This window comes from Mustela erminea, chromosome 12 (genome assembly GCF_009829155.1).
Source record: "Mustela erminea isolate mMusErm1 chromosome 12, mMusErm1.Pri, whole genome shotgun sequence".
Classification (NCBI taxonomy): Eukaryota; Metazoa; Chordata; class Mammalia; order Carnivora; family Mustelidae; genus Mustela; species Mustela erminea.
In genome coordinates, this window is record NC_045625.1 from 75,936,623 (window position 1) to 75,949,439 (window position 12,817).

The following is a 12,817-nucleotide window of genomic DNA, read 5'->3' on the forward strand; positions in this document are numbered from 1 at the left end:
ATTTATAATATTCCATTTTTATCCTCAAGGATCATACAGTTCTAGTTATAAAACAGTTTTCATAATATATTCACTTAGAAATACCGTATCTAATTAAAAAATAAATAATTATTCACTCATACCTTAATCAGTTGCAGAGCATTGTTGTAAGCACTTTTCAAGTTGGGTAGATTCTTTTCAGCCTATCCAAAGAGAAAAAAAAGCAAATCTGTTCAAGTTTCTCAGAAAGACATATAGTATATACAATTACAACTCCATAAGGGCCTTCATTATTCTTCCTCTGTGGGACAGAATTGTTTATCAAGTGTCCAAATACAGTGCATTATCTTTAGATCTAGAATGATTTTGTCATATAAAAGCTATTTAATGCATAAACAAAACCTCTAAAATATCTAGATCAATAATAGTAAAAATGGTCTTAAAAGCGATAAAATACTCTTTGAGCATCGCTATTATGATAAAGTTTTTTTTTTTTAAGATTTATTTATTTTAGAGAGAGAACACACGTGATGGTGGGGAGGGGGAGAGGGAGACAGAAACCTGAGCAGACTCCTCACTGAGACTGGAGCTCCACGTGGGGCCTGATCTCAAGACCCTGAGAACATGACTTGAGCCGAAACAGAGTCCAACACTTATCTGACTGTGCCACCCAGGCGCCCTATGATAAAGTAATTATTAAATTAATATGGCACTTTCATAAAAATAGGTCAATGAAAATATGCTATAAAGCTTAAGTAAACCCTAGTACATATAAAAACTTAATGAAAGATGAAATGAGTATTATAAATCAATAGAAAGGGAATAGAATCATTGAAACCAGGAAAATGAGGAAACTTCGGGTAACAGGCAAATCAAATGAAATTGTATTATGTCATAATAAATTCCATCAAGATTAAAAGGTTTGGGTTTTGACACACCTGGGTGGCTCAGTCAGTTAAGCCTCCAACTCTTGATTTCAACTCAGGTCATGATTTCAGGGTCATGAGATCAAGCCCAGCTTCGGGCTCCACGCTCAGTGGGGAGTCTGCTTGAGATTCTCTCTCCTCCTCTCTTTGTCTCTCTCCCCCAGACCGTGCTCCAAATGCAGGCTCCCTCTCTCTCTTAGAAAATGAGACTTAAAAAAAAGTCTTGGTTTTTAGGTTTGGCTTTTGTTTTGTTTTGGTTTGGGTTTTTTGGGTTATCTGATGGAGGGGGAAAAACTCCAAACTTCATGTCATTTCTACTTAGAACACAGGCTTATTTTTATTTATATTTTTATAAATTAAAATTTATTAGGATGACAAAACAAGAAAGCCTTAAAGTTTAGAAAACACATCACCATGAAGATTACGCTGAATCTAACTTATAAAACTTAGTTACATTACAGAAATACATTTACCATACAAAGGAAGCACTTACCTTCACATATTCCAAGGTTAGCAGATCTTCCATAGTATTATCCAGTGTTGTAATCAAATAAATTGGTTTCTTGTTTGCACCTAAAAATGATTTTTTAAGGTTACTTTCATGTAAAAGTAATGGAAAATAAATATCAGCAACAATAATAAAATGTAACTGGAAAAGAAGAATTTCCTGAATCAGTTCTGGGCGTTGAATTCTACCTTACCCAAGTGAGGTCCCTCCTCCTTTATTTTAAACTCTCAATCTGTAATTTCTCCCCACAATTCCCTACCCATCTCCTATGCCACAATGTGAAACAGTCTTATCCTTCTAAATTTTGATTGGAAGTAAGGTTAAAAATAAAAAGTAGCAATCAGTTAAAGAAAAAAGTGAGTAATTATTATCAACAATGAAAGGCCATGAAGAGAATTGTGGCCCTGAGTCACAGAAATGCCTAGAAAGAAAATCATCGATGCCCTGAAAGCCCATTATTTTTCAGAAGACAGATCAGGTATGTGATGAGAAACTAAGTTTTTCTGTATATTGGTTTAAATTAGAATAAACTCCATTGTCATGTAATTCACTAGTTGTATTCTTGCTTCTGACCAAAACTTCAGAAAACAGTAGAAAAACTACTATAAAACAGCATTTTGTATAAGGGCTTTAAAACTATCATCACCAAATTATTTATGGCTATTCCAAATCAGTATCTAGATAGTGGAAGAAAGGACTACAAATCAATCATAATACTTTTGAGGAAAAAAAATACAACATATTCCACAGAATCTTCCAGATTTAAAACTTCATTAGCTATTCAGCCAGCTTTCTACTTCAGATGCTACTTGCATTTCAAACCGTAAAAACAGGTCCTGAATTTTCCCACATTTATTTATCCACAGAACTATTTACTGATCATTTACAAGAAACTATGCTATTCACTTCCTCCCACTCCCACTAAATTAAAAAAAAAAAAAAAGCAAAAATATTACAGAAATAGGTGCAGAGGCAACTGTGTATCAGTATTCTGTAAGCTAGGGTTTTCTTATCCTGCCCTCTTGGGAAACAAACAAAAATAAGTATAATTGAAAACGGCTATACTACTTCTGGATTGCTGGAGAGCACTATCAAATTGGTTCACTTTTCTTTCCAATCACAGGAGCAAATCACGGTTTCTTGATGTTAAAAGCATAAAAAGTTAAAACTCTGTATCTGTTGTGTATAATGGTTTTCTCAGAAGATAATCATAATGAAGTCGACCACACTCAAGTTCTCAAGGGCCACAGAACAAGTGTAGATATGGAACTGAAATGTGTAAGTCATATCCAATGATTAAGCTTCCAGACAGCAATACTTAATTTACTTTTCTAAATACCAAGATCATATTCAATCCAGGGCTCAAAAAAGGGAGGGCGGTTTTCAGGATAGTAGTTAACTGACAGCTTTGCTTGTGAGTGAGTTCCCAAAGAGGATGACCCTCTTAAATCTTGAGATAAGCATATTCTCTGCCTTTCTTAATTCCCATAAATAGTAGCTGGGATAAATTTTTATGTTTAGTTCAGTTCCGTGATTCCCTCATATTGAGTCCCTCAATCTACTGGAGGAAAAAAATCCAACATGAGTTTAAAGTATTTTACAAAATAGCTTCCATTTAAAACTTGATTCACTTATAAACGTTAAGAAGCTAATCATCAAAAGAACATCAGATTCTGGGGCGCCTGGGTGGCTCAGTGGGTTAAGCCGCTGCCTTCAGCTCAGGTCATGATCTCAGGGTCCTGGGATCGAGTCCTGCATCGGGCTCTCTGCTCAGCAGGGAGCCTGCTTCCCCCTCTCTCTCTCTCTCTCTCTCTGCCTGCCTCTCCGTCTACTTGTGATTTCTCTCTGTCAAATAAATAAATAAAATCTTAAAAAAAAATGTTAAAAAAAAAAAATAAAAAATAAATAATTAAAAAAAAAAAAAAGAACATCAGATTCTATGACAGCCAGAGTGCTTTTATACACACGTAAGCAGAATACATTTTTTTAAAAGTGAGCTCTACACCATCAGGGGGTTTGAACTCACAACCCTGGATCAAAACCCATACACACCCTATGAAGTGAGCCTGTCAATTAATCCAGATTTACATAGTCTAAAAAATAAATGGAAAGCCCTACTACCTTTAAATTTTTTTAAAGCCAGCTTATATTAATAATCCCTTTGGACATCAATAGTCTAAGTACATCAATTAAAAAATGCAGATTGCCAGAGTGGACCAAAAGAAACAAGACCCAACTATATACTGTCTATAAGAAACACACTTTAAGGGGCGCCTGGGTGGCTCAGTGGGTTAAGCCACTGCCTTCGGCTTGGGTCATGATCTCAGGGTTTTGGGATCGAGTCCCACATAGGGCTCTCTGCTCAGCAGGGAGCCTACTTCCTCCTCTCGCTCTGTCTGCCTCTCTGCCTACTTGTGATCTCTGTCAAACAAATAAAGTCTTAAAAAAAAGAAAGAAAGAAACAAACAAACAAACAAACATACTTTAAGGGGTGCCTGGGTGGCTCAAAGGGTTAGGCAACTGCCTTTGGCTCAGGTCATGATCTCCAGGTCCTGGGATAGAGCCACAAATCAGGCTCCTGGCTGGCTCAGCGGGGAGCCTGCTTCCCCTCTCCCTCTGCCTCTACTCCTACCTATCCCCCTGCTTGTGTGCTCTGTCTCTCTCACAAATGAATAAATAACACACACACACACTTTAAATATAAAGACACATATACACTAAAAGATGTATGGATGGAAAAAAATACTGCAGGTAAATACTAATAAAAATACTGCAGGTAAATACTAATAAAAAGAAAGCAGAGATAGCTACATTCATTTTCAGAGAGAGCAGACTCCAAAGCAAGAAAAACTATAAGGGATAACGAAAGGTATTATATAATGATAAAGGGGTCAATTCTCCATGAATACACAACCATCCTTAAGTTGTATGCATCTTAACAACCAAGCATCAAAGTATGTGAGGCAAAACATTGAGTACTGAAAGGAGAAACAGACGAATCCACTGTCATAGTTAAAGACTTCAATATCCCCCATCAGAAATGGACAGATCCAGCAGACAAAAATATCAGTAAGGACATAGTTGAACTTGATAATAACATCATTAGTCAATGGGATATAATGGATATCTATAGACTACTCTATCCAATAACAAACAGCAAAATACATCTTCTTATGCTCCCATGAACTAATCAGCAAGATAGGCTACATTCTGGGCCATAAAACACACCTTACTTAATTTTAAAAAGTAAAAAAATCAATGGAATTACAAATCATTAAGAAATATAGCTGGAAAATTCCAAAATATTTGGAGAATAAACACTTTTAATAATACATGGGTAAAAGAAGAAATCTCAAAAGAAATTTCAAAACATTAGAATTAAGTATGGGGGCGCCTGGGTGGCTCAGTGGGTTAAAGCCTCTACCTTCAGCTCAGGTCATGATCTCAGGGTCCTGGGATCTAGCGCCGCATCAGGCTCTCTACTTAGCATCAGGCTCTCTGCTCAGCAGGGAGCCTGCTTCCCTGCCTCTCTCTCTGCCTGCCTATCTGCCTACTTGTGATCTCTGTCAAATAAATAAAATCTTAAAAAAAAAAAAGTAAGTATGAACACAGACCTTAACAAAAGTTGTGGGCTATATATAGTAAAAGCACTGCTTAGAAGGATATAGAACATTGAATGTATATGTTAGAAAATAAGATATAAATCAATAACTTAAAAGCTTTCACCTTAGAAAACTAGAAAAAGAAAGCAAAATAAATCCAAAGTAAACAAAAGAAATAATAAAAAGTAGATCAAAATCAAGGAACCTGAAAAAATATCATGAGAAAAATTAAGGAAACCAAAAATTTCTTTGAAAAGATCAAAAAAATTGATAAGCCTCTATTCAGGTTAACTAAGAAAAAAGAGGACATAGATTACTAATATTAGAAATAAAAGAGGAGAAATAATGGTAACATTAAAAGGATAGTTAAAAGAATACTATGAACAATTATGTCCACAAAAGTGATAACCTAATGAAATGTACCAATTCTTTGAAACAGATACAATCTGACAAATTTTCACAAGGACAATCTAAATAGGTTCATATCTATTACAGGAATCAAGTCAATAACTAATAACCTTCCAGAAAAGAAAGCACCATGCCCAGATGGGTTCAGTGGTGAATCCTAATTAACCTTTAAGGAAAATTATACCAATTCTATACAACCCCTTTCAGAGGACACAAACAGAAGGAGTACTTGCTAACTCATTCTACTAAATCAGAATTACTCTAATACCAAAACAAACACAAAGGCATTCCAAAAAAAAAAAAAAAAGGTAAACTGCAGGCAAGTAACCCTCACTAACACAGATACAACAGCTAACACACACACACACACACACACACACACACACACAGAACTGATTCCAACCAAGTGTAAAAAGAAATGTGTTCCATGACCAAGTAAAATTTATCCCAAACTGCAAGACTGGCTCAACATCTGAAAATCAACTGATGTACTCTATGACATCTATAGGCTACAGAGGAAAAAACAATAAGATCATTTAAACAGATGCAGAAAAAGCATATGACAATATCCAACAACCATTCATGATCAAAACTCTCAGTAAACTAGGAATAAAGGACTTCCTAACTTGATAAAGATTATCTTCTAAAAACCTGCAGCTAACTACATACTTAACTGTGAGAAACTCGAGGTTTTCACGCTAAGGAACAAGATGCCCTTTCCTTTTTACTGATTTTCAGTATCATAACTGTGTCTGCAAAAGCATTAAGACAAGAATTAAAGGTATTTCTCTTATTTTTGCAAAACAAGACATAAAACTTTGTTCACACATGACATGATCATCTGTGTAAAAAATGTGGAAGAAGCAACAAGAAAAAACCCTCAATATAACCAATAAGCCATTAAATGAAGGTTGTAAGATACAAGGTTAACAAACAAGTCAAAGCCTTTCCTATATACCCAAACTGGCAAAGGAGAATTTGGAATTGAAAACACAATACCACTTAGATTATCACTTATACAGTTTTTTCAACCAATGATGATGGAAAAAAAGGATACCCACAGGAGGGAGGAAAAAAAAAAAAGTAGCTACACAGGGATTATACCCTTCACAAAAATCAACTCAAAATGGACCACAGATCTAAATGTAAAATGCAGAACTAGAAGACTTCAAGAAGATAACCTAAGAGAAGATCTAGATACCCTCATTTTGATAATAACTCTTTAGAGGCAAACCATGGGGAAAAAAAATCTCATAACTTGGAGTTCATTAAAATTAAAAATCCTGTTCTGTGAAGAACAATGCTAATAAAATGAAAAGACCAGCCATAGATTAGAAAATATTTGCAAAAGACACATCAGATAAGGGGCTGTTATCCAAAATATACAAAGAACTCTTATACTCAAGAAATAAACAAACACCACTGAAACAACAGACCAAACACCTTAACAAACAACTCACCAAAGAAGATCTACAGAAGACAAATCAGCATATGAAAAAGATGCTCTATACAGATCATCAAGGAAATGCAAATTTTAAAAAAACCAATGAGATACCACTTCATACCTTATTGGGATGCTCAAAATCAAAGAGACAAACATCAAATATTAGTGAGGAGAATATGAAGCAACAGAACTCTCAGTCATTGCTGATGAGAATGCTAAAAGGTATAGACCCCTTGAAGACAGCCTGATTGTTCCTCACAAAACTAAATGTATTCTTCCCATATAACCCAACAGTGATGTTCTTTGGTATTTACCCAAAATACTGAAAAGTTATGCCCACACAAAAACCTTCATACAGACATTTATTGAACCTTTATTCAGAACTCTCAAAACCTGTGTACAACCAAGACGTCCTTCAGTAGGTGAATGGAAAAACAAACTGTGGTACAACATACAATGAAACACTATTCAGTACTAAGAAGTAAGCAGTTGAGTAATGAGAAGATAGGGAAATAAATACATATTACTAACTGAAAAAAGTCATTCTGAAAGGCTGTATAGAGTATGATCCCAGCTACGTGACATTCCAGGAAAAGGATAAACTATAGATACAGTAAAAAAACTCAGTGGTTGCCAGGAGGAGCAGCAGGACAGGAAAGGATGAAGAGGTGGAATACAGAGGATTTTTAGAGCACTGGACCCACTGCACATGGTAATACAATGCTCCATACAGGTCATTATACATGTGTCCAAAACCCTTTGAATTCATAGCACTAAGATGAACCCTAACATAAACTATGGACATGGGGTGTACTGTGTCAATGTACATGAACTGCAACAAGTGTCCTCCTCTGGTGCGGATGTTCTAATGGGAGAGGTTATGTACGTGAAAGTATACCTAAACTGCTCAATCGCACTGTAAATAAAAAATAGCTCCAAAAATAGTTAACTAATATTTTTTAATGTCATTTCTAATCATATACAATGTTCTTCTGTTATAAAAAAGCTTTATAAAATTAAAATTAACCTACTGTATCAGTTCTCTTTTTTTAAATTAAGTCATACATAACGTATTAGCTTCAGGTATAAAACAGAATGATTCAATATTTGTATATATTAAGAAATGAGCATCACAATTATCTAGTTAAATATCTGTCCTCAAACATAGTTACAATTTTATTTTTCCTTGTGATGAGGACTTTCAAGATTTACTATCAGCAGCTTTCAAATAAGCAATTTGGTATGTTAACTATAACCACTATGTTATACTTTATATCCTCCTGATTTATAACTGGAAATTTTTTCCTATCTCTTGGATCCCCTTCACCCATGCCTACTGAACTTCCCTGCCCCCTCCCTCTGGCAACCACCAATCTTCTATTTACCTATCAGCTTGGATTTTTTTTTTTTTAATATTCCACATATAAGTCAGATCAGATGGTATCTTTCTCTGACTTATTTCACTTAGCATAATGTTCTCAAGGTCCATGAATGTTGTCACAAATGGCAAGATTTCATTCTTTTTTTATGGCTGAATAGAATTCTGTTGTGTGTTTTTTTATATGTGTGAATAAATATTTCCCATCTTTTAGGTGTTCACTCATTGATTGCACTTAGGCTGTTCCCACATCTTGGCTATTACAAACAGTGCTGCAATTAACATGGAGTACATTTATCTTTTCAAGCTAGTGTTTTCATTTTCTTTGGGAAAATACCTAGAAGTGGAATCGTTAGATCATATGATATTCTACTTTTAATTTTTGAGGAACGTACACACTGCCTTCTATAATGTTTGCACTAATTTACACTTACAATAGTACACAAGGGTTTCCTTTTCTCCATAGCTTCACCCACACTTGTTAGTTCTTGTCTTTTTGATGATACCCACTCTGATATGTGTGAAGTCATATCTCATTGTGGTTTCAAGCAGCAGTTCCCCCAATAAATAGTGATATCAGCACCTTTTCATCTACCTGTTAGCCACCTTAATGTTTTTTTGGGGGGAAAATGTTTATTCAGACCCTCTGCCCTTTTTTTTTTAATTGAATTGGTTTTCTGCTTATTGAGTTGCAGAAATTCTTTACATATTTTAGGTATTAACCATTGGTCAGATTTGTGATTTGCATGCATCTTCTCCCATTCAGTAGGAATGGTTCAATTGGTTCATGGCTTCCTTACCTGTGCAGAAGATTTTTGGTCTAATGTAGTCCTACTTGTTTATTCTTTTCTTTGCATCTGGAATCAGATCCAAATAATCAACACAAGACTAAGGTAAAGGCACTTACTGCCTATATTTAATTCCAGGAGTTTTCTGGTTTCAGGCCTTCCATTAAGCCTCTATTTCATTTTAATTTTTGTGGATTATGTAAGATAGTAGTCATAGTCCAGTTTCATTGATTTGCATATGGCTTCCCAGTTTTCCTAGAATCAATTTAGAGTTGTTTTTTCTATTTCTGTGCAAAATGTCATTGAAATTTAGATAGGGATTGCATTGAATTTGTAGATTTGCTTTGGATAACATGAACACTTTACCATGTCAATTATTCCAATCCATAAGCACAGACAACCTATTTGTCTTGATTTTTTTTTCATCACTCTTATAATTTTTAGTATATAGGTCTTTCACCTCCTTAATTTTATTCTTACACATTTTATTTTTTTGATGGAATTGCAAATTGTTGGATTGTTTTCTTAACTTCTCCCTCTCATAGTGTATAGAAACCCAAAAGAATTTTGTATTTTGCTATCCAACAACATCACTGAATTTACTGATTAGATCTAAGAGCATCTTGGTGGAATCCTTAAGGTTTCCTATATATAATATCATGTCACCTGCAAATAGTGAGAGTTTTACAAAGATCTACAAAGAATTACTGCAGATATTGACAATTTTTACCAGTCAAAAAAGAAATCAAAAGAAAAAATATTAAAAATACCTTGGACCAATAAGAACATAAATACAATATACCAAAATTTATGAAATGCAACAAAAGTATTTCTAAGAGGGCAAAGAACAGCAACGCCTACCTCTTGAAAGAAAAAACTCAAACAATCTAACTTTATACCTCAAAGAACTAGAAAAAGAACAACTGAAATACCAAATTGGAAAGAAATAAAATATCAGAGCAGAAATAAAGGCAATAGAAACTAAAAAAAAAAAAAGGTGAAAAGGTCAGTATAACTAAGAGCTGGGTCCTTTCAAAGATAGGAAAATGCACAAACCCTTAGCTAGATTCACCAAGAAAAAAAAAAAAAGGTGGGCTTAAATAAAATCAGGCATGAGAAAGGAGACATTACAACTGATAACCAAATAAATACAACAGGTCATAGAGAAACAAACTGAGGGTTTTAGAGGGGAGGAGGGTTCGTGGATGGGTTAGCCTGGTGATGAGTATTAAAGACAGCATGTACTGCACAGAGCACTTGGTGTTATATGCAATGAATCAGGAAGCACTACATCAAAAACTAATGATGCACTGTATAGTGACTAACGTAACATAATAAAAAAAAATGAAGACAGATTTCAAAGTTAAAAAATAAAGTATAGGTTTGAATTTTAAAAAACGATACAGAAATCTGGTTTAGATTACAATATTAAACATATAAACTTTTAATATTTAACTTAATATTAAAACATATGTGTGTGTGTGTGTGTGTATATATATATATATAAAACTGAGCTCAGGAAGTAAAGCATTGTATAGTTAACTTTTTGTTTGGAATTAATTTCAAATTTACAGAAAAAATTGCATGAATGAAAATAATTAAGAAAAATAAAAAGAAATGGATAAATTCCTAGAAACACATAACCTTTCAAGAAATAAAAAACACACATTGACCAATTATTTATAAAGAAATCGAATCAGTAATCAAAAGCCTCCCAAAAAACAAAAGTCCAGGACCAGACGGCTTTACTGATGAATACTACCAAATATTAAATGAAGAATTAATACTAAGCTTAATGAAATGTTTCTGAAAAATAGGAGGAAACACAAACTCATTTACAAGTCAAGCTCTTCCCTAGTACCAAATCCAGACACAGGCCAATTGATTTTAGATGAACATAGATGCAAAAATCCTCAACAAAATATAAGCACAATAAATTCAACAATACACTGAAAGGATCATACACCATAAGTAAGCATGACAGTTCCTGCTTACTTACATTCCAAGGATGGTTCAACATCCACAAACCTATCAATGTGACAGCCTGTGTTAACAAAATGAAGTATAAAAATACTATGATCTCAATGGATGAAGAAAAGCATTTGATAAAATTCAATATCCATTTACATAAAAACTTTCAACAAAGTGGGTAGAGAGGGAACATTCCTCAATGTAGTAAAGACCACATATAACAGACCCATAGCTAACATCCTATGCAATGGTAAAAGTTGGAAGCTTTTATTCTAAATCAGGAATAAGACAAGGGTGCCTACTCTTGTCACTTTTATTCAACATAGTACTGGAAGTTCCTAGCCAGAGCAATTAGGCCAGAAAAAGAAATAAAGGCATTCACATTAGAAACAAATTATCTAAATCATTCCAACAACAGTCTTACAAGAATAAACCCCAAAATATAAAGGAATATACATAATACCCTCTCCTAAATGCCTAACAAAGTAAATGGATATACTATCCAAGGTATAATAAAATATATCCATTCTGATTATGGGACATAAAATGTTTATAGTAGACAAAATAATGTTGTGCCCTGAGACCCAAGGACATCCATGTTATGTCTGCCTAAACCTGAGAATATGTTACCTTATATAGCAAAAGGGTCTTTGCAAAGGCAATTAGGTAAAGAGGAAATTAGCTTGGACTGAGATCAGAGATGACAACATGAGAAGGATCTATCACCCTGTACTGGTTCTGAGATATAGAGAACCAAATGCAAGGACTTAGGCCTGTGGGGGTTAAGGCCAGTCCTTACCTGTTAGTAGCAGGAAGCAGACTTACACCACATGGAAATGAGTTTTGGAAACAACTGAATAAGCGAGGAAATGGGATCTTCCCCTAGATTCTCCATACAGGAACTCTAATTGGCACCTTGATTTTTACCTGTTAAGACTTACGTCAAACTACTGATTAACAGAATAACAGATAACAAATTTTTGTGGTTGGAAGACAGTCTGTGGTAAATTGTTACATTATCAATAGGAAACTAATCCAGCATTGTAGTATTGAGTTAGATTTAAAATTAAACCAGGTCTATTTTATTTTCCTTTATGAAAAGGAATCTTCATTTTGTCTTTGATCTACCTTTTTAGATTTCCAAGTAAAAGATAAAAATAGACAACCAATTCATAATATAGTATTTCTTTGAGGACATTTTAATAAATGTACTGATTTAAAGACTAGAGAATTTTAAACTCTCTAGTAGGGAGTCAAACAATAAAAGTTTATTACTTTAAGAAAATTGAGATGCTTACCAAAGTATTCTGGGCATTTTAGGCAGAACTCTTTCAAAAAGGCATTCGCTTTCAAATCAAATGTTCTAAATTCCACATCTGTGCCCAACCCTAAAACATCAACCTCTACCACAGGTAGTTCACAATCTCCAACAAGGTGATAAAACTGAATCAAAACCTAGAGAAAAAAGAAAAAAGAAACTACCACTACCAAAATAAAAAGTTATTTATGTAGATGGTGGCTATAAATGGAGATATAAGATATTTATATGATCTGTACTTAAAATTTAGGAAAGATTTTATATCACACATACATATACAATTATGTTGTACAAACTATTTTTAATAAATGTGTATAATAACCATAACATATGATCTAAACCTCTAATATGTGACTAAGAAAATTAATCTTCAAAGAAAAGAAAGGAAAAATCACATAGCAACATTTGGATTCAGCTTAAACTGGATGAAACAGGAGTACATGTTAGTAAAGAGACTATATAAATACGGTGAATAGCAGCAATGACAATTTAAAG

The 12,817-nt window shown here is 34.0% G+C and overlaps 1 protein-coding gene across 6 annotated transcripts in view; it reads right to left on the minus strand.

Annotated features, from left to right (window-relative positions):
* Window positions 1–12,817, minus strand: part of VPS13A (vacuolar protein sorting 13 homolog A) — a 231,275-nt gene that overhangs the window by 120,630 nt on the left and 97,828 nt on the right. For all 6 annotated transcript variants that reach the window (XR_004277231.1, XM_032306307.1, XM_032306303.1 and 3 more), the window contains exons 26-28: window positions 12,303–12,459; window positions 1,399–1,478; window positions 123–182 (exon numbers count right to left, since the gene is read on the minus strand). Coding sequence is in view for 5 of the 6 variants with exons in the window: in XM_032306307.1 (XP_032162198.1) it covers window positions 123–182; window positions 1,399–1,478; window positions 12,303–12,459 (297 nt within the window). In the remaining variant the exon portion in view is untranslated. The remainder of the gene's footprint in view (window positions 1–122; window positions 183–1,398; window positions 1,479–12,302; window positions 12,460–12,817) is intronic.